We start from the raw sequence: 23,848 nt of genomic DNA on the forward strand, positions 1-23,848 counted from the left end.
TTTTTTTTTTTTGGTGTTAAAATGTAGTCATCTTCATATCAATTGTGAATATATATACACACACACACACATATATATATATATATATATATATATAATATGTGTGAAAGGATATCTTTCATTTTTTAAGTATCACTTTTTTCAACACAATAACCAAGACAACCTGAAGAAAATAAGGTTTTTCTGTTTTTAAAGAAAAAATAGAATTGATTTTTTTTGGTTTCTTCACAATACTAGGCAGAGTGACTGATATTCGACAATGGGAGAAGGAAGGGAAAACAGAATGGATTCTGAATTGTTTCAAGCTGCTTCAAAGGGTCATTTACAATTCTTTGACAATTTGACAGGTCCTAGTAGTACCTTTCTAAAAGTGACAACCCAGAAGAACACTGTTCTTCATGTTGCTCTGCAATTCAAAAAATTTGAGTTTGCGGAAAAGATAGTTTATTTATGTCCAAGCCTTGTTTATAAAACAAACTCCAAAGACAATACTCCGCTACATGTTGCTGCGAAGGTAGGAATTTCTTCAATGGTAAAGCTCCTAATAGACCATGCCAAAAAGCTGGATGTTGAAACAAGTGGTCGACAGCTTCTGAGCATGGTGAATCAGAGGAAGGATACAGCCTTGCACGTTGCTGTGCAATATGGTAAGTTTGAAATTGTGAAAATGCTAATCAAGGAGGATCCAAAGCTGGCTATGTATGTAAACAAGGCTGGGGAATCTGCACTTTTCCTAGCTGTGGATAAACAACGCTACGACATGGCTTCTTATATCCTAAGTTCCTCTCCAGACTGCTCCTATGCTGGAAGGCACGGCATGAATGTCTTGCATGCAATTATCATTCACACAAGTACTTGTAAGTGCTCATTCTGCTCTTTATATATTTTAGAAATATTTGGACACAATTTTGTTTGTACCTGATACATGGGTGATTGAAAAAGAGCGGTGAATTTATATAAAAATGATAAACAACCACTCATGTTTATGAACACATCCAAGTTATGGCAAATATTTTTGCACTTTTCTTTTAGGTTGTGGTCTTTTCAAGGCATTCAATATCATGGTTATATCTAATTAATGCGGCTTAGCAAATAATAAGTATAATGAAACTAAATTTTTTCGCAATTTCTTTCTCAAAAAAGAAAAAAGAAAAAAGAAATTAGCAATTTTCTTTTAAAGACTAATGATAGATGTTGTGGGGACCGGCTCAGAATAATAGGTTGACTGGGCCCTGGGCCCGTTCGAGGACCAGTTTGTCCGAGGAGACATCATGGCCCAGAATCCTTATTTAGGCCCACCGGGGTAAAGAGAATATGTCCGAGGAGGAATTCCTCCTCGGACACTGCAAAATCCAGATCGAAGGTGCGTCCCAGCCACTGTAGTCCATTCCCCGAATACGCAAAAAGGAAGAAGACCCAAAATATCTCAGCAAAGGCTGTCACCACCACATTAAATGTATCACAACTACTCTCCTGGCCGCATTAATGAAGAGAAGACCCCTGAACAGTGCTACCTTGGCCACTGCAACTCACAAAGAATTGATAAGGGTGTCTGATGGGACATGTGCTCAAGTGGGGGTTTGGATGATCAACAAGTGTAAAGCCTAGATGATAGGAGAGGGCCTATATAATATGTAAAAGTCCCCCAAGAGAAGGAGGAGAGACGGAGAAAAAGAGAGGAGAGAACACTGTAGAGAAATTTTATTTGCATGAATCTGTACCCATTAATCAAGTTTGAGACCTGATCATTTGAGAAGGATCTCTCTTCACTGCTACCTTCTTTTGTTCTTGTTTCTGTATCCCCTGAGCCCATGCAACAAACCATTTAAGCTAACTGAAACCAAGTTCTTTAGCCCATACTCTACAAAAAATTCATTGTGTGGGACCTTTTGAGCCAAGACCTGACCAATAAGGATTGGGTCAACTAAAACCATGTCCCTACAATTGGCGCCGTCTATGGGAAGAACTAAAATATCAGTAAGCACAACGGTCGAGCATGGCAGAACTAGGTCCACACTAGGAGAATCCTCACCAGGCTAACCCTTAACAGACAGAACCCATTGAGTCCCAGCGGCAAAATAATCCTGCCAACCCAGGTAGCAGAAGGAATCGTGAGGGAAGCATACATACTACCCAGATGAGCCAAAGTCATACCCAGATAGGTAGTCACGTATCCCAAAGGCGAAACAGTCATCAAGCCATGCAGCGAGAGATAGATGACCTGAAAAGGAAGTTGCGACGTGCGCAGCGAAAGTGATCTCCCTCCAGCTCAGATGCGCCCTCTAACGAGGAGGGTGTGAGTTATCGACGGAGATCGAGAACACCCCCAAGTGAAACCTTTTCTTGCGAGAAGGAGTCTCGCCCTGTACGAAAGTATGAGAGCCCATCCAGCAAGGGTTTAGAAAACGATGCTATGAATAGGGCACTAGAACAGATTTCAAGATCACCCTTCATGTATAGAATTGAAGGGGCTAAGTTGCCTCGACGCTTTAATCAACCAGCGTTCGCCATTTACAACAGCCGAGTAGACCCGATGGAGCACGTGAGTCAGTTTAACCAAAAAATGGCTATTTACTCGCAAAATGAAGCCCTAATGTGCAAAGTCTTCCCATCCAACTTGGGACCAATGGCGATGAGATGGTTCAACAGCCTGAAGACAAATTCCATAGGCTCATATAAGCAGCTTACTTAGGCTTTCTGCTCTCGCTTTATTACAAATAGCAGAGTCCTTCGACCCCTAAGTTCGTTGTTGTCCTTATCCATGCACAAGGGAGAGACCCTGAAGGCGTATTCGGATAGATATTGAGAGATGTATAACGAGTTGGATGAGAACCATGACGATGTCGCTATCAGCACATTCAAAAGTGGTTTCCCCACCGAGCATGGCTTAAGGAAATCTCTCACTGGTAAACCAGTTGCCAACGTTCATCAGTTGATGGATAGGATTGACAAGTACAAAAGGGTGGAAGAAGATCAGCTACAAGGAAAGGGAAAGGAGAAGATCATTCCCCCCAAAGCGAATGATTTCAGGTCGGAACGATATAACCATAACCAGCCGAGGAGAGATTTTTTGAGACAGGTTGGACAAAGTAAACGGTGAATGCCGTGTTCAAAGAGCCAGTACAACAAGTGCTGGAGAAAGTGAGGAACAAACCCTTCTTCAGATGGCCGAGAAAGATGGCTAAAGACCCTTCAAAACGTAACCAGAACCTGTATTGCCACTATCATCAAGACCATGGACATACCACTGAGGATTGCAGGAATCTATGGAATCACCTAGATCAGTTGGTCCGAGAAGGAAAGTTACGTCACCTTTTACACCCCTCGAGCGGTCATCCAGGCCAGGCAATGCAAGAGCCTCGAAAAGATGTATCCTTAAGACCCCCCACAGGAACGATCCATGTCATCCTCGCCACTCCAGGAAGAACCGGGTCATTTCCTTCCAGGGTGCTGTCTGTGGCTCGGCTCTCTGCCGAGGACGGGGGAAGAGAATTTAAAAGGTCTAAAAAGGGGAGCTCGTTAATATTAGGATTCTCGGACGAGGATAAGAGGAGAACTATCCTTCGATGTGAGAAAGGTGCTGGTAGACCCGGGTAGCGCAGTAGAGGTAATGTACCATGATCTATACAAGGGGCTGAACCTGAGACCGGAGGATTTGACGACTTATGACTCTCCCCTTATCAGCTTCGAAGGGAAGACTATTACGCCAAAAGGACAGATCAGATTACCTATACAGACTGGGTCAAAGGTGGTGGAGGTGAACTTTATCGTGGTCGATGCCTACTCGCCCTACACAGCGATAGTAGCCAGGCCATGGATCCATGCCCTAGAAGCTGTATCCTCCACACTTCACCAAAAGGTAAAATACCCATCCAGAGGCCAAGTAGAAGAGATTCGTGGAGATCAGGCCATGGCCAGGTAGTGTATGGTGGCCGCCATCTCACGTCGGTCCCATGCCGAGTTCTCGGCCTCTGAGAACTTATAGCAACCAACCACCTCAGCAAGGCAAGTCAATGAGCCAGCCAAGGAGATAAGGTGTGAAAGTTTAGAAAATTTTATCGTTGACAATGACTCGGAGAGATTTTTCCAGGTCGGCTCCAAGTTGCCTCCTCAAGAAAAAGAGGAACTAGTTGGATTTTTGAGAAGAAATGTCGATGTGTTTGCATGGGACGCTTACGACGCCTCGGGGGTTGACCTTAGCCTTATTTGTCACCACTTGAATGTTAACCCATCTTCCATTCCAAAGAAGCAACCACCCCGACGTCCCTCAAAGGAACATGCCAGTGTTGTTAGAGACGAAGTGACAAAACTGAAAAAGGCAGGGGCTATTAAAGAGGTCTTTTACCCCGAATGGCTGGCAAATATGGTGGTGGTAAGAAAGAAAACGGGGAAGTGGCGAGTCTGCGTAGACTTCACAGACTTGAACAAGGCATGCCCGAAAGACCCGTTCCCGTTACCTTGAATAGACCGACTGGTAGATGTGACTGTAGGCCACCCTCGAATGAGCTTCTTGGATGCCTTCCAGGGCTATCATCAGATACCTCTGGCATTAGAGGATCAGGAGAAAACGGCGTTCATGACACCCATTGGAAACTACCACTATAAGGTGATGCCTTTCGGACTAAAGAACGCAGGGTCAACGTACCAAAAGATGATGACCAGAATGTTTGAACCGCAACTAGGCAAAGTTATTGAAGTCTACATAGATGATATGGTGGTAAAAAGCAAGATGGTGTCCGAGCACGTAAAAGACCTAGAGATTATTTTTGGCATCTTAAGGGAGCACAAGTTGCGGCTCATTGCTTTCAAGTGCTCATTCGGGGTCGGGTCTGGGAAATTCCTAGGCTATATGGTAACCCACAGAGGGATAGAGGTAAGCCTAGATCAAATCAAAGCGATTAATAGCCTACAGGCTCCTTGGAATCCGAAAGAAGTGCAGAAACTCACTGGCATGATCGCAACATTAAACCGGTTCATATCACGATCTGCAGACCGATGTCGACCTTTCTACCTCTTGATAAATAAGTGGAAAGGGTTTGAGTGGTCAGAGGATTGTGTCCGGGCCTTCCAGCAACTTAAGGAATACTTGTTGCGACCACCCATCATGTCTAGCCCTGAGGCAGACGAGGTACTGTTTGCATATATAGCCATAGCCCCTCGTGCTGTAAGCCTGGTACTGATACGGGATGACAATGGGGTACAACGACCAGTGTACTACGTAAGTAAATCATTACATAAGGCCGAAGTGCGATACTTATCATTGGAGAAAGCAATTCTGGCGGTAGTGCACGCCACATAGAAGCTCCCTCATTACTTTCAGGCATATACGGTCATCGTTCTAACCCAACTTTCCCTTCGAGTGGTGATTCGAAGCGCCAACTACACAGGAAGGATCGCCATGTGGAGTGCACTTTTGGGAGTCTTTGATATTAAATATATGCCTAGGTCCTCTGTTAAGGGTCAAGTCCTCGCGGACTTAGTCGCAGAATTCGCTGAACCCTCTGTAGAAACAATAACCAAGAAGAAAGACATGGATGGAAAATCGGTTGGCATAATCTTAGCACGGAAGACCTTGCGTTGGAGGGTCTACGTGGATGGCGCGGCCAACCAAAGAGGATCTGGAATTGGGCTAGTTTTAATATCGCCCGAAGGTATTGCCATTGAGAAATCACTGAGACTCGCGTTCTCGGCTATGAACAACGAGGCCGAGTACGAAGCCTTACTTCAAGGGATGACGATGGTTCAAAAATTGGGCGGAAGGGTAATGGAAGCGTTCTTGGACTCTAAATTGGTCGTTGGCCAAGTGATGGGTGAGTTAGAAGCTAGAGATGCTAGAATGCAAGAGTATCTCGGACGAGTCAAACGCCTGCAGTCGGGTTTTGAATCCTTCAATCTGACACACGTTTCTAGAAGTGGGAACACTCATGCAGATTCGCTGGCCACTCTTGCCACGTCCTCGGCGCATGATCTGCTGCGAATAATCCTTGTCGAGGATCTAGTCCAAGCGAGTTCAATTAGAAGAGACCCAGCTCAGGTCCATCAGGTTAGAAAGAGTCTCAGCTGGATGGATCCTATAATGAACTTCCTCAAAGACGATACACTACCAGAGGGAAAACTAGAAGCCGAGAAGATACGAAGGAATGCTCCTCGATTTTGGTTGTCGGAAGACCACAAGCTATACCGACGTTCCTATTCTGGGCCGTACCTATTGTGTATACACCCAGAGGGGTCCGAGTCCCTGCTTGAGGAGCTACATGAGGGAATTTGTGGGAGTCACACAGGAGGAAGATCGCTGGCACACAGGGCACTCACCCAGGGATACTGGTGGCTGAATATGCAGAGAGATGCCCAAGAATATACGAAGAAGTGTGATCAATGCCAGAGATTCGCCCCAAATATCCACCAACTTGGAGGAATCCTTAACCCCCTCTCTAGCCCTTGGCCGTTTGCTCAATGGGGTCTTGATATTGTCGGTCCTTTCCCTAAAGCAGCAGGGAATAAGCGATACATAATAGTCGGCACTGACTATTTCACCAAGTGGGTAGAGGCTGAACCTTTGGCCAACATCAAGGATATGGATGCCAAGAAATTCATTTGGAAAAACATTATTACGTGCTTCGGAACTCCTCACACCCTCATCTCTGACAACGGTCTTCAATTTGACAGTAAGAACTTCAGGAAATACTGCAACGAGTTTAGCATCACCAACAGATATTCCACTCCTGCCTACCCCCAAGGAAATGGGCAAGCCGAGGCTGTGAACAAAGTCATAATAAGCGGTCTGAAAAAGAGATTGGATGATGCAAAGGGGAGATGGGTGGAAGAGCTCCCGCATGTTTTATGACCTATCAAACGACGCCGTGACGGTCAACGGGCGAAACTCCCTTTTCAATGACTTATGGGGCCGAAGCTGTGCTCCCAATCGAGAACAGCTTCCCCACATTGAGGTCTAGCACCTTTACCCTAGAAAACAATGACGAGTTACTGGGGAGAAGTCTAGACTTAGCTGAGGAAAAAAGGGAAAAAGCAATGATCCATATGGCCTATTATCATCAGAAGCTAAAGCGGGGATATGACGCTAATGTAAAGCTGCGACCTCTAAGTCCAGGCGACCTCGTAATGAGGAAAATTCTCGGCAGCGCTAAGAACCCTTCTTGAGGCAAGCTAGGACCCAACTGGGAGGGACCGTATCGCATCACATCTGTGGCTGGAATAGGTGCCTATTACCTAGAAGACTTAGATGAAAAAACTGTACCTCGCCCGTGGAATGTAAATAATCTAAGAAGATATTATTATTAATGAAAACAACTCAGCCTATGTTTTGTTCCATGATCATCGCATTAGTCCATTTCCGTCTATACAAGTTTTAAACAGAACCTAAGTCCTGCATGGCTCCTCGGACCACAGACTTAGGGGAAATTAATAACTTATGGCATCTATCCAAGTTTTAAACAGAACCCAAGTCCTGCATGGCTCCTTGGACCACAGACTTAGGGGAAATTAATAACTTATGACATCTATCCAAGTTTTAAACAGAACCTAAGTCCTGCATGGCTCTTCGGACCACAGACTTAGGGGAAATTAATAACTTATGGCATCTATCCAAGTTTTAAACAGAATCTAAGTCCTGCATGGCTCCTCGGACCACAGGTTTAGGGGAAATTAATAACTTATGGCATCTATCCAAGTTTTAAAGAGAACCTAAGTCCTGCATGACTCCTCGTATCACAGACTTAGGGGAAATTAATAACTTATGGCATCTATCCAAGTTTTAAACAGAACCTAAGTCCTGCATGGCTCCTCGGACCACAGACTTAGGGGAAATTAATAACTTATGGCATCTATCCAAGTTTTAAACAGAACCTAAGTCCTGCATGGCTTCTCGGACCACAGGCCTAGGGGAAATTAATAACTTATGGCATCTATCCAAGTTTTAAACAGAACCTAAGTCCTGCATGGCTTCTCGGACCACAGACTTAGGGGAAATTAATAATTTATGGCATCTATCCAAGTTTTAAACAGAACCTAAATCCTGCATGACTCCTCGGACCACAGACTTAGAGGAAATTAAGAACTTATGGTATCTATCCAAGTTTTAAACAGAACCTAAGTCCTGCATGGCTCCTTGAACCACAGGCTTAGGGAAAATTAATAACTTATAGCATCTATCCAAGTTTTAAACAGAACCTAAGTCCTACATGGCTCCTCGAACCACAAGCTTAGGGGAAATTAATAACTTATGGCATCTATCCAAGTTTTAAACAGAACCTAAGTCCTGCATGGTTTCTCGGACCATAGACTTAGGGGAAATTAGTAATTTATGGCATCTATCCAAGTTTTAAACAGAACCTAAATCCTGCATGACTCCTCAGACCACAGACTTAGGGGAAATTAAGAACTTATGGCATCTATCCAAGTTTTAAACAGAACCTAAGTCCTGCATGGATCCTCGGACCACAGACTTAGGGGAAATTATTAACTTGAGGCACCTTTACAAGTTTTAGACGGAAACTAATGACTTACAACTCTCGTGCGATTCCAAGAGGAACAGTATTAGTAAACATCAGAAGAGAAAGGAAAAAAGAACATTTTATATTAATAAGCCGGGGTCAATACAAAGAGAGGTCTTTACAAAAGAACAAAAATAAGACAACTCTCATTCAAAAAAAAAAAAAATACAATAATTAAAAACCTAAAATCTAAGCCTCAGCAAGAGGATTCTCTTTCTGCTCTAGCTGGGGAGGAGGAACCTCGGAGATGGACTCCTTGGCAGGATCCTTGGCTTTATCAAGCAGAGGGATGGCATCAGGAATAGCCATGGCCTGCTCAGAAGCTTCAGGATCGCCATTAGGATACTTTCGGATCTCCGGCGGAAAGAAAACCTTCCCGGGCAACCTCAGCGCCGAGTCTGTAGGAATTCCTGCAGCATAAAGGGCATGAGCCCATGAGATGCTGCAATAATCCTTGCATACCTCTGGAATCTCCTCAAAAAGCCTGGCTTCAGTCTCCTCAGCTCCAAGCTAATAAGAGGCCTTCTTTTCAGCCTCGGCTGCTTCCCGAGCTAGCTGAACCTCTTCTTTAGCTAGCCGGACCTGCTCTTCGGTTTTTGTAGCGCGGCCTTGAGATCCAGCACTGTTTGTTTTTTAGTGGCCAGGCTGGTCTCGGTCACGTACAATTGTTGGCACTGGTCCTCCGCTTGGGTTTCAGCGTTCTTTAAGCCGGCCTCAGCACTCCGGTGCTTTTTCTTTACCTCTTTGAACTTCTCCGCAAGTTCAAAGTTCTCTTGCTTGAGGGACCCCACGGTTTTCTCCACCTCTGTCCGAGATTGGGCCTCAGTTTCAACTAAGCTGCGGTTGCTGCGACAGAACTCCTCAGCCACAAACACCTGCTAAGTGATCTGCCAACAAAACAAAAATTGTCTTAGAATGCAACAATGTCTAATGATTTAATGAAAGGGTAGAAGAGTGACTTACCGTTGCAAGGTCCCTCTTAAGGGATAGAAAGAGCTCGGGCTGAGAGAACTGCCTGTAGGCCTCCATATCCCGAGGGAGGAGTACTGGCTGCTCCAAAACCTCAGTTATGTACCCTGCTCGGCCCCTGTTGTATTCTCAGACCGATGCAGTGTAAGGGATAGCAACCCCATCTAGCTCCAACTTTGGGCTCCAAATGCATGGTTGAACACGCATTTCAGCCTGGTTCTTCTCCTCTCGGCTCTCTACGGAGGAAGCCTTTTTATTCTTTTGCCCCCGGGTGGTTTTTTGCTGCTTGCCCTGGCAGGGCACCACCTCTCCTTCCTCAGGGATTTCAGCCGGCCTTTTTTTTTTTAGGTCTGGGTTAACCTTGAGGCTGAGGTAAGAAGGAACCTGAGGAGCGACTAGAGGAAGGTCCTGGGTCTGCGACTGAGCAGGCACCTTCGAAGATTGACCTTTTCCTCGAGAGGACATCAATTCTCGTAAGGTTTTTCCTTTGCTAGCCATATTGTCTACCTCCTCGTCTGAAGAGTCGTCCGAGCAGGCTATAATAATCGGAGCGCCGACCACAGAGTTTCGATCCTGCTCTCCTTCAGGGTTTGAAAGCTCAATCAAAGGGGCTTTATGAACCTCCTCTTCAAAATAGAACTCATCTATCTCCTCCTCAAGAGAAAGACGAGATGATTCGGTCTCTCCTTCAACTGGTGTAGCAACGTCAAAGTTGTCTGGTGGAGGCAGTTGCTCGGCTGGTGGAAGATTCCGAACACCAGGTAACACGACTGGCTTGAGATATTGTCGGGCCAAAAACTTGGGCTTGGATACGTCAATCCTAGCCAACCTCGGACTACCAGCTCTTATGGCGTGGCCAATGGCTTGGAAGGAACGAGTTAGTGGTCGGTAGCCCAAAACCAAATGACACGTGCGTAGCTGTCCGTCCTCGGTAACGTAGATTTCTGACCTTAGAAGATAGTTCAAGGCCTGAACGTTCACGTGGCTTAGCTTGGGAGCAACCAAAGCTCTATCTGCAATACAGCCGAGAAGGAGATTAGAGTTAAACTATAAAATTTATGACTCTTAAGAAAAAAAGAGAGTGAATCCGAAGAGCTAAACCCCCTCCCTAAAGGATTGGCCCTAAAGGCGTCGCACCTGGAATTCCTGCCCGAGTTGGACAATGAAAACCATCGCTCCACTCTCCTGAGGCAATGAAGAAGTCATCCTTCATAGTTTTATTTGATATGGGGAGGCAGGAGATTAGCCTAACCACCTCGGACCGAGATTTAAGGTAATACCCTCCCTTCTCGACGTAGTGGCACTCGTACAGGTGAACCACATCATGCTAGGTCAGGCCTAGACTCATCCGCTCGTTCAAGACATCTATGCAGCCTAATACCCTGAACATGTTCGGAGCGCACTGATGCGGTGTCAACCTATGGTGGAACAAGTAGTCCCAGGTAATCCTACGCATGGGGAGTGTCATTCCTCCTTCAATGAAGGCAATCATAGGAATGACAACTTCACCCACGTCTCTATCTGTCAATACTTCTTCTGGGGGACAGTACCGCAGAACCACCCCCTGCGGGATGTGGTATTTTGCCCTAAAGGCCTCCATGGCGGCCGGAGTGTCTACTAGGTCCTTGAATCTACCCATCTAAGTTGAATTGAAGGGGCGGAAATAAAAACCGAGGAGAAAGGTGAAATCCGAGGAGAAATTTGAAGCAACAAAACGAACGGAATTTACGAGTATCTTCACAAACGACCAGTAAGATGCTTGAAAATCTCTTCTAGGAAGGACGCTTCGCAGAAACGATTATGGAAATCTGAAGAACGGAAGTGTTCGTAGATCTCTAAGCACTGGAGTTCTCTGGAGTTCTCTGGACTTCTGATATGCAGATAAAAAAGAAAAAATGAGCCTCTCTAGTGCTTTATATAGCGAGAGGGAGAGAGAAAATCACTCCCGCTCAAAAATTCAAGGAAAAATGATGGCCGTCAGATCTACGCCTCGCTGTTGGATAAAGGGGACATAAAGCTACCTGGAGTAAATGGCCGTGCCTCGTAAATTGTAGCACGTTAAAAGTAACTGCCCGCACGCGCAAACCAAGATCTCATTAATTCCATCCTTTGTAAATGTCAAAACCCCGCTTTTCTCCTCGGAAGGAGATCAAAAACTGGAGTTTTGAGGGGCTATTGTGGGGGCCGACCCAAAATAATAGGTTGACTGGGCCCTGGGCCCGTCCAAGGACCAGTCCGTCCGAGGAGACATTGTGGCCTAGAATCCTTATTTAGGCCCACTGGGGTAAAGAGAATATGTCCGAGGAGGAATTCCTCCTCGGACACTGCAAAATCCAGATCGAAGGTGCGTCCCAACCACTGTAGTCCATTCCCCGAATACGCAAAAAGAAAGGAGACCCAAAATATCTCAACAAAGGCTGCCACCACCACATTAAATGTATCACAACTACTCTCCTGGCCGCATTAATGAAGAGAAGACCCCTGAACAGTGCTACCTTGGCCACTGCAACTCACAAAGAATTGATAAGGGTGTCTGATGGGACATGTGCTCAAGTGGGGGTTTGGATGATCAACAAGTGTAAAGCCCAGATGATAGGAGAGGGCCTATATAATATGTAAAAGTCCCCCAAGAGAAGGAGGAGAGACGGAGAAAAAGAGAGGAGAGAACACTGTAGAGAAATTTTATTTGCATGAATCTGCACCCATTAATCAAGTTTGAGACCTGATCATTTGAGAAGGATCTCTCTTCACTGCTACCTTCTTTTGTTCTTGTTTCTGTATCCCCTAAGCCCATGCAACAAACCGTTTAAGCTAACTGAAACCAAGTTCTTTAGCCCATACTCTACAAAAAATTCATTGTGTGGGACCTTTTGGGCTAAGACCTGACCAACAAGGATCGGGTCAATTAAAACCGTGTCCCTACAGATGTTTCAACAGCAATTTTTCATTTTAACAAATTGTGTTCCTAACATTACTTTCAAAAGGTAACCGTTTTTTTCTCTTAATTGAAACATTTTTTTTCTTTATTTTCTATTCTTTATATGAGTGTGTAAACTTCTTAACTTAAAAATATTGATCATTAGGAAATATTTTATTTTTAGTTTTTCAATGAAGTACATATAAAAAATTATATTAACAAAAACTAGACAATATATATTAAAAAATTAACTATTAAAAAGGGGATATACGGGTAGTATTTTTGGCGGGGCTGGGGGCAACTGGCCCCTCTTACCGCCCTTGGCTCCACCATTGGTTTGAAGACTCTGGACCTATATAATGCTCTCCTGATATTTGATTGAAAGAAAATGTAAAGAGAAGAGAGTGAACCTCATTAAGAGAGAATTATATTTTCCGTTTCAATATCATTTTAAGGAGTAATAGTGCTCATTTAAAATTTCAAAGAATAAAAATGCTCAACAAATGAACTTTAGGAACCTAGAGTGTGTTTTGGCCAAAACATTTTTATAACATTACTATTAGAAAATTTTTATAAGATCACTTTCACATAAATCTATATATAGTTCATTTTTTGTTGAGTGAATATACTTACAATTAGGCAATTAGCCTCATTTTAATTAACACCAATCATATTTCTCTATATTACTTCAACAATTTTTAAAAAGATAATGAAAATTTTATATCTATAGCATTACTCCAACTAAACAATTTTGTCTAATATTAGTTAAAAATTATTCATGAGACGGTCTTACACTTCTCTTACACCACATTTGAGTCCCACGTGATATGATATATCTCATGAGATATTCTCTCGTTATTCACGCATGCCTAATTAGGTATGCCCTTGCTTGGAGGCCTGACCAACGTAACGTGGGCCAGTGTTAGCCAAGAATGAATCCAAAATTCCAAAAGACTAATATCTATTCCCTTGGCATCTTTGAAACTCTGAAGAGGGAATATTTAAAGTTTAATTTTTTTAGATACAATTTATTTTTTAGATGAAGAATACAATTTATTTTAAAGGGTATTATTTCGCTGGAGTGTTTAAAACTTAATTCTCTGGTCTGATTATTTCTATTGCTTTTGATATGCAGACATTAACAAGGGAAATTTTATCCTAATAAGAGACATGGAGAATTACGGACAAGTACCTGGATATTTTCGTTTCGGATTAACTCTCGTTTGGGTCATCAATATGCTGTTTCTCACCCCTCTTCGAGAATTGAAATTGGAGAATATTTACGAAATGAAAGATCTTATATCTAGGCATGCATTTGGAACCATCCCAGAAGGTAATACTCGGACAAGATTTCTCTCCAAATTCGTTTGGAGAGAAATACTTCAAACTCTTCCTATATCTTTATATTTGATGTGAATTTTGAAAATCTAACTGTTAGATTGCATGTTCTTATTATATTTTCTATGCTTGCAAAATTTCAAGAATATCAAAGATCAATACTATGTTATCAATCAAATGTTTAAATTTCAAGTTTTTTGGATTTAAAATTATGTATAAAAAATAAATTTATTGATTGAATAGTAAATAACATCTAATTTGAATAAAATTAGACATGTGTGTTAAGAACACAAAAAACTGTAATCCAACGATTAGATTTTGAAAATTTACATCTAATAAAAAGATATAAGAGAAGTTTGAGGGATTTCTCTTTAAATTAGTTTGAAGAGAAACCTTATTCGTAATAATCTACCTCAACTCATACACTATTGTTTTATTACATTACATATATAGAGAAAACCTTTTTGCATACTAGTCCAAATAATTCAATAATAGTTACTTAATTCTTCCCAACATTTTTGGAGCACGGTTAATCAGGACGTCACCTCATCCATTTTGTCTTGGTTAAATTCAGGTACCATACCAACCAATCTAAATCATACTTTCATTACTCTAGTTCCAAAAATAAAATCTCCTGAATTTCCTCACCAATTTCGTCCAATTAGCCTTTGTAATGTCCTTTATAAAATCTATTCCAAAGTGCTTGCAAATCGCCTTAAAAAAATACTTCCATCCATTATCACCGAACACCAATCTGCCTTCACAAAGGGTAGATTAATTTCGGATAATATTTTGGTGGCTTTTGAGACCTTGCATAGTTTACAAAGTTTTAGGGGAGGTAATTATGGTTATCTGGCACTTAAATTGGATATGAGTAAGGCGTATGATCGGGTGAAGTGGTCTTATTTGGAGGGGATAATGAGGAAGATGGGTTTTAGGGAGAGGTGGATAAATCTTGTAATGGGTTGTGTTAAAACTGTTTCCTATTCTGTTTTGGTTAATGGTGATCCATGTGGGATGATTTTTCCTACAAGGGGTATTAGGCAAGGAGACCCACTCTCTCCTTTCCTATTTCTTCTTTGTACGAAAGGTTTGAATGGCTTAATTAAGAAGGCTGAATTACATGGTGATATCCATGGATACTCCCTTTGCAGGAGGGGTTCAAAACTAACACATCTGCTCTTTGCAGATGATAGTTTGATTTTTTGCAGGGCAACAATGGAGGAGTGTGGAAAGGTCTTGAATATACTAAAGGAGTATAAGGAAGCCTCGGGACAAAAAATGAATAGAAGTAAAACCTCTTTGTTCTTTAGCAAGTCGGTACCGGAGGAGGAAAAGCATGGAATCAAGGTAGCCATTGGAGTCCCCGAAATCTTGCACTATGAAAAATACCTCGGGCTGCCCTCTTTAGTTGGCAAAGGTAAAAAAGAGAGTTTTAACTACATAAAGGAGAAGGTATGGCGAAAACTTCAAGGGTGGGAAGCTAAATTGCTTTCGCAAGCGGGAAGAGAAGTGCTCCTAAAGTCAATCATACAAGCCATCCCTACGTACACTATGGGGTGTTTCAAATTGCCATTGGGTTTATGCAATGAGATTGAGACTCTAATCAAGAAGTTTTGGTGGGGTCAAAGGGGTGATCGAAGGAAAATCCATTGGGTAAAATGGGAGGAAATGACAAAATCGAAGGCTATTGGAGGTATGGGCTTTCGAGATCTTGCTATGTTCAATGACTCTCTCTTGGCAAAGCAAGCTTGGCGACTCTTGCATGATAAAACCTCACTTGATCCACAGCAACCATAAGTACTCCTAGCAACCATAAGTACTCCCACTTGTATTTTCTTTAAGCTCTTGAAATAACAACCGAAGAGATCACCAAGTTCTTGACATCAATCTTGATCTTGATAACCCTAAGTGTGTATGAAGGTAAACATCTCTAGATCTCACAAGAGATTCACACACACAGCATATCAACAACCTCTAAAACGTGGCTAGGGTTTTTCCTTTTATACTTAAAGCAATACATAAAACCCTACATGTCATATAGGCTTGGGCTGAGTTGGAAATTCTGCAGAAAAAACAATCTGCACGAGCTTCGATTGATCGAGTCTAATTTTCAATCGATCGAGCTTTGCAGAAATTGAATAGTAATTTCTTGCAATTACTCGATTCCAACTTTACACATAACCACACTTTGAGCAACCTAAATTTAGATTAAATGTTTTGATCATGGTTTGCCAACATTACACATTGAAGTTCTAATACGTTTAGATCCTAAAGTCTTAGAACCTAACAAACTCCCCCTTTGGCAATCCGTAACAAAACACATACCAAAACAAAAATGCTCAAAGTTACAAAACAGCTCATTAAACGTCAATCATGCCAAAAAACAATTCAACCTAACTACTATCTATCAGTTGCTAGTGTAGACAACAGCATGATTGAATAAACCTGTATATTCTTAAAACACTCAACAAACACATAAACGCATGTGTGGAAAATACAAGTAAAATAAAATAAATTCTTGATTTCACAAAACAGAAAAATAAAAGACATATATCGTGAATAACTTCATAATATAAATCAATAGCCAATGTAGCACATGTGAAACAAGAAACAATAACAGAAATAAAAACATAGTGTCTTCCCCTAACATATACATCCCATAAAAAATAAATACATCAAGATAAATACATCATAAGCCAAAAAAAAAAAATACAACATGAAGCACCTAGATACAATTTAAAGCTCCAAAGCTCTAAAAACTCAAAAACTACCCCTATCTCCATCAATATGTACTCCCCCTTTTTGTGACGAATTGCCAAAGGAAAATCAATGCTCATCATCAAAAGGAGGTGGTGGAGAAGACCGCCGAATACTCGCCAAATCCGCATGCAATGCCTGAAGCTTTGTGCACCCAAAGCTATTCATGTGCTGCCTGAATGGTCATGACAGTATCCAATATACTCCGAATGTTGGAATCATCCGAAGTAGAAGGTGGAGGATCAATTGCGGTAGTGGGATCGACAAACTCCTCAATTGTGGGGTCACCTGAAGAAGGAGGATGAGATGCAACACTTGTGGAAGACTTTACACGAGGGCGTTTAGAGCTAGCTTTTATCTGAGCTGCTCTTTGCCTAAGGAAGGTGGCACCTATAGGAGCTATAATATGTACAGGCTCAGATGCAGGAAAATCATCTAAACCTAGATGTAACAAAATCCTATGTATAAAAATAGGGAAGAAAAGACCATGTGTTGTAGAGCTACTCCTATGAACCTCAACCAAGGAACGAATGAAAAGAGTAGGATAACTCATAGGAGCATCAGTCACAAGGACATACAAAAATGCACATCTCTCAATAGGAATGGCGTACAAATGAGAGATGGGTTAGATAGAATGACAAGAAATCCAGAAAAACAAATAATGGATCTCAGTAAGCTCATGGGAGGTAATACGAGGATTAGTACCCCACTAAATGGAAGTATCGGTGAGATATGACATAATGTCATCAAGAGGAGGGGTCTCAAAATAAGGGTAGACTAGCTGTCGTACCAAAGGTACCCCAAGAGCAGAGGCCACTACTGAAGGAGTAATGGTATACTCTTCACCCCTTATCCAACTCACACATAGTGAGTGTTGGAATCATCAGAGTGGACAGAGCGATTCGAATAGAACTCTTTGATCAAGGCAGCCAGAGAAGGATGAGAAATATCCAACAAAGGCAACCAACCCCTACGCTCAAAGTTCCTCCTAATCTCTGGATCTAACTCATCTAAAATGACATTTCTCTCAGCCCAGACAGACCCAAATATGTTCAACTTCTCATAGGTTTCTTGGTTTTTCTCAAACTAAAACCTCTCATCTAAAAAACAAGATTTTCAATCAATTTGTCCTCAAAAACTCAAACATTAAAACATATTTTGCATCAAAATTAAGGAACTTTTAATCTTGGATGGCCACAACAAGATCACACACAATTTCATGTACTAAGTTTAGCAAAGAATAACTTGTATAATGTGTGCAACTAAAAATAGCTTGAGATACATGTGAGGTGATATGTAAATAATAATCAATCACAATTTCTACAAAATTCATCACATAAGTTTGAAAGTGACTATCATCTAAAGAGTTACATCATATAACTCTTATATCTCCTAGAAAACAAGCTTGCAATCATGTAAGTTTCTTGATTAGCCTTATAATGTACACACCAATTTTTTATTTCAATTTGAATTTATTATAGCCCAATAATGTACATACCAATTTTATTATTTAAATCGAGGCTACACCTTATTTGCTTTTTATGCATGTGCTACACTTTCTCGAGCACAAAATCATATGATATGCACTAAGGTGTTCATGATTGACTAGAAAATAGTGGTGAGATGGTTATTTATCCCTTTTTCTTAGGATTTTTTAGTCCTTACAATAAAAAGCATGTGACTTCAAGATCAAGATTATGTGATCAAAACTATAAACAACTCCCACACAACATGCACTACAAAGCTAAAACTAGTAATGTGCAGTAAAATAAGCTCATCCAAGCTAAAAAAAGGTACATAAACATGTTATGTAAAGATAATATGGCCAGCCTTGATAATAAGTCCAAGAAAAATAATGCAAAACACATTTTTCCTTTTGTTTTGTTTTTTTTTTTTTTTTTTTTGAAAAAAAAACAACAACAACCTATCATAAAATGCATGAATGTTATGCAATGCAAATCCTAAAAACAAAGAAAACAAAACAACAAAGAAGAATGGTCACAAAGAGTAAAGAGATGAAGCATAAGGACCATGTCAGAAAGACTCAATTAGATGGAGCATTTTGCATCCAAAACTTTTTAGATGCAACTCTTGCATTGGAGTTAGAATAATGAGCAACTCTAGGATTGGAATAAAGGTTTAATGCCTTTACCAACTCACCAATAAGTACCATAGGATCTTATGCTTGAGGCGTAGGTACTTTTGGCTTATTTGCTCGCTTAGCAGTTTGCAACTTGAAACAGTTTGGATGAATGTGTTCAGCCTTTCCACAAAAATGACAAACCCACAAAGGTCTATCATGCCCCCTATCCTTAGAAATGGTAGGATTTTTAGGTTTAGACTCTTTAAGATCAACCCTAATCTTCCTAGGAGGTGTAACTTCCAATGGTTTGACAATCTCACTCATGAGGGGCTCAGAAGAAGAAACAAAGTTTGTGGAATGAATCTTAGGCACAGAGATGCTATCTTCAAACCTAAACCAGTTTTATCTAAGGGAGACTTCTGAATACTCAACATGTGTTCAAGTTTAGAATTAGCAGACCTATTTGTTTGTTCTCTAGCAACAGATAATTCAAATTTCAAATTCTTAACTTTATCAAGCAACAACATATTCTCAATCTTCACCTTATCAAGCAATTCATTAGCATCAAACAATTTCATTAGCAAATTTTTCTTATCAAGTTCAAGAGAAGCAATTTTCATTAAACCTAAATCAACATTCGTAGCATCCTTTGCAGCAACCTTGCAAAACTTATTATAGGCTTCTTGCAAATCAACATTCTCAGAGAGTTCCCCATCAGAAAGGTTCTCATCAACCACAACACTTTCATCAACTATAGCAATAGTGTGAAAGTAATGAAGTTTCCATCCTCATTACTACTAGATTCATGATCAGAAACTTCATCATCACTAAGGGTTACAGCTATAGTTTTACCCCTTGATCTCAAAAATGTGGGACATTCTGATTTCACATGACCATACCCTTGACAACCTAAACATTGTTGACCCATGGAATCATTAGAGGTTTGACCTACTTTCTCTCTAGGTTTATCAGTATTTTTCACTTTAGTGGGTTCATTCCTCTTAAAATTCCTAGGTTCAACATTGTTTTTACCTCTTACCCTTCTGTTGTTGTTCCTAAGAAAGTTTCTAAAATTCTTGGCAAGATAGACAATCTCTGTAGAAAAGAGTTCATCATCAAATCCATTCCCATCAACATCATCAACTGACTTAAGAGCTAATGATTTGGATTTGTTTGTCTTAGGTAGGTCTAACTCATAGGACTGGAAAGATCCTACAAGTTCATCAACAGGGATGGAGTCCAAGGATTCTAGCCTTTTACCCCTTTTTTTAAAAATATTTGGCAATATGCCCCTATTTTCAAACTATTTAGGTCCAGGCCCTTGTTTTGAAACTCAGTTTCCTCAAAATCGAGTTTCAATGAATAACTCGATTTGTTTAAAATCGAGTTATGCCCGATCAAACTTAAAAAATAAAAAAATTTGCATGGAACTCGAGTTCCAAAACGCCGCTATAGGTGTTCCTGAACGCTGTTATAGCTTTGGGTTGATTAAACTAAAAAAAAAAAAAAATTGCATGGAACTCAAGTTCATGGAACTCGAGTTCCATTTAAAATGCCGCTATAGGTATGGAACTCAAGCTCCATGAACTCGAGTTCCACACAATTTTTTTTTTTAAAAGTTTGATCACTCCATACTCGATTTTATACTAATCGAGTTTTTTGATTGAAACTCGATATTGATAAAATCGAGTTTCAAAACAGGGGCACGGACCTAAATAGTTTGGAAACAGGGGCATATTGCCAAATATTTTGAAAAATAGGGGTAAAAGGCTAGAATCCCTGATGGAGTCCACATTCTTACTTTCAATAATGGCAGTCACTTTGGGTCTAAAGTCCTCATTTAGAGATCTAAGAATCTTTCTAACAATTTTAGGTTGATCATAAATCTCACCCAAATTATAAGCAGAATAAACAATATTATTAAGCTTAGCATAAAATTTATCAAAACTTTCATCATCAGACATCAACATTAGAGATTCTCTTGAATTCCTCCATAGAAACAGCATTAAAAATAGCATTCATGGCTTTGCTATTAAAAGCGGTTGCTTCTTTCTGAGAAGTTTGCCACTCGCTTACAGGAGTAGTTGGCTTCTCCTATCTGTATTCAATGGAATTCCAAACTCTCTCATCAATAGATTTCAGGAATGCTTTCATCCTTACTTTCCAGTAGGCATAATTGTTCCCATCAAAGTGAGGTGGGATCACAAGAGAGTGATCGTATTCCATGACAATAGGGGTCAAGGATCAACTCTTAGATCAAAGGATCTAAATACTAGAGCTAACCCATTTTGTTACCATTTGTACGTTTTTAGATCCCTTAAAACACATTTGTTTAACATAGTTGTTTAGCTAAGTGATTACTTAGATAAATTATTCAGATCTAGGTTAATACAAGTAAATCATATCATGTGAATAGTGCGGAAAAGTAAAGAACACAACGATATGATAACCCAAGAAAACCAAACCGATAAAAAACTTGGGAAGGATTTAACCTAACTATCTTCAAGGTAAAACAGATTCACTATGAAAGAATTGAAGTTTTACAATAAGACTTAGACTACTAACATTCTATTGCTACCTCGAGTAGAAAACTTACTATCACAACCACGTGACAGCTCCAAGTCCACGAACTACTTCTTTCCTTGATCCACAGCAACTACAAGTACTCCCACTTGTGTTTTCTTTAAGCTCTTGAAACAGCAACTGAAGAGATCACCAAGTTCTTGATATCAATCTTGATCTTGATAACTCTAAGTGTGTATGAAAGTAAACACCTCAAGATCTCATAAGAGATTCACACACACAGCATATCAATAACCTCTAAAACGTGGCTAAGATTTTTTCCTTTTATATTTGAAGCAATACATAAAACCCTACACGTTATATGGGCTTGGGTTGAGTTGGAAATTCTGCAGAAAAAACAATCTGCACGAGCTTCGATCGATCGAGTCTAATTTTCAATCGATTGAGCCTTGCAGAAATTGAATAGTAATTTCCTGCAATTACTCGATTTCAACTTTACACATAACCACACTTTGAGTAGCCTAAATTTAGACTAAATGTTTTGATCATGATTTGACAACATTACACATTGAAGTTCTAAGACATTTAGATCCTAAAGTCTTAGAACCTAACATATATATATATATATATATATATATAGAAATGGATGGGTTAACATTATAAAAAAAAAAAAATGGGAAATCGCAATTAACCAAATTATGGTTTGACTATTTTAACTAAGCCTACCTGTGATTTATTAAGTGTTACTTAACTTACCTGGGGTGCCTGTCGTTAGACATCTGATAACCTACCTCACCATTTTCACCAGTAAAAAAAAAATAAAAACATAACAAAAACAAAGAAATCAAAATCTAAAGTTAGGGTTTTATAAAAATTAATACTCTCAGTCCAACCTCAAAGCTCTCAATTGAACCAAAGTTGCCTTTCTCTTCTCTCCACACTCCCTCATCTCGAATTGCCATGACCAACCACAGGCTTGCTTGCCCCACCGTTTATCATTGTCGGTAATCTTTGTTGGTGGTGTTGCTAGAATTGATCTCATCTTTCTATCTTTTTCATTACAAGAAATGAAGAAACCCACAATTGAAGTTCTCTCTCCACCAATTTGGCATGGCCATTCTCCAAGTGGTTGTGCGTTCTTTTATTTCGTCTCATACTTAATTCCAACCATAGTGATTAAACCCGAACTAGATGTTGACCTGATTTATGAGCTAGGTTGTTGGGTCACTAGTTCAACTAATGGTTTATTGGTCGAATCGCAGGGTCAAATAACAATATTTTAAAAATTATATATATATATATATATATATATAAAATTAAGTTTGAGAAATCATATGTAAATTAAAAAAAAAAAAAAAGCATATGTCTAAATTAAATTTGTCATTATAATTCAAAATCAATGTTTCATAAGCAATAGCATTAGAAATTCTATAAAATTCACAAGGAAAATAAACAAATGTCATAAGATTGCAACAAAGTCTTTGCTAAAGAAAATCTTGTTACATTTCTAAAAATTATGTATATTAAATAAATAAAAAGGAAAATCTCAAACTCTAATGCCTATTTCTCTTAGTCTCTCACACACTCACACCGTACATGACAAAAAAAAAAAAAAAGAAAAAACAAAAAAAAAAAAAAAAACAAAACAAAACAAAAAAAACAAAAACTAAACAAAAGAAGATAGTTGGTGGCATAGAGTTATATGGCCATACTTACATGCTAATTGTTGGCCAAGTACATTCGTTCAGACTTCAAAGCATAAAAAAAAAAATTATGCATAATAGCAACCCGTAGCAGTAGGTTTTGAGAATTGTGAAAACTGAAAAGTGAAACAATTCTTTCTTTGCATTTTTTAATGTTTTCTCTTTTTTAAATTACCATATTATCACCCATTTAAATTATAAAAGAGACAATAAAGTGGATCTATTAATATAATTTTACACAATTTGCAAACTCAACCAGGTTAATAAAACCCAATCAAGTCACATAGGCTACTTAAAACCCACCAGGTTGCAACAGTTTTGACCGGATCATATACTTTTCCTATCTAATTGTTCACTTAGCTCGATCAATGCACCAGGTCACTGGTTTAACCGGCTGAACTAGGCCGGATTTAATAAGACTGATTCCACCCCATCTCAATGTTGTACTCCAAGCTGATTTGGCTTCTTTTTAATGAAATGACAATCCTTTTCTATAAAAAAAAAATTGGACGAAACTTTTGTGTGTGTATATAGTATTACTTTATGAAAATTGTAATATTAATATGATAGCCTCCAGTCAAGTCTTGTAAATTGATATGACCATTTGTTTCTTTCCTTTTTCATGGTTTTCTACCCCGATTAAAATGTACGGTCCGACCGGAATAACCGAAAACCATTCATCGAAATGGTTCTTTTAACTCCTGAAACTGGCATATGTAGAAAAAACAATAGATCGTATGAACCGTCGTTCAACCTCCCGATTTTAAAAACCATGGACGGTTCTCAAAGGTTTAAGTTAGAATTTTTTTTGGATACTTACGGCCATTGTTGAAGCTCCTCAACCACAGTGAGATGCTGTCAGACCTTGAGCTTGCATCTCCATTTCTTCTTTTTCTTTACTTTTTTTTTCTTCTGCGGTTTTGCCGTTTCTGTATTTTTGCTCTCTTTGAAATTTGCTATTCATTGCAGAAGATAAAGATGAACTTTTTAGTTTTTTCTATCACGGTCTCCCACTAGCCAGTGAATGCTTTCTCAAAAAAAAAAA

At 39.9% G+C, this 23,848-nt stretch overlaps 1 protein-coding gene across 1 annotated transcript; it reads left to right on the forward strand.

Annotated features, from left to right (window-relative positions):
* The first annotated feature begins 5,398 nt into the window (after nucleotides 1–5,398).
* LOC115980440 lies at nucleotides 5,399–6,844 on the forward strand. Its single transcript, XM_031102689.1, has 3 exons — nucleotides 5,399–5,810; nucleotides 5,931–6,473; nucleotides 6,546–6,844. The coding sequence occupies exons 1-3, from the start codon at nucleotides 5,399–5,401 to the stop codon at nucleotides 6,842–6,844; spliced, it is 1,254 nt and encodes a 417-aa protein (XP_030958549.1).
* Nucleotides 6,845–23,848: the final 17,004 nt, after the last annotated feature.

The sequence above is a fragment of the Quercus lobata genome, chromosome 3, assembly GCF_001633185.2.
Source record: "Quercus lobata isolate SW786 chromosome 3, ValleyOak3.0 Primary Assembly, whole genome shotgun sequence".
NCBI lineage: Eukaryota > Viridiplantae > Streptophyta > Magnoliopsida > Fagales > Fagaceae > Quercus > Quercus lobata.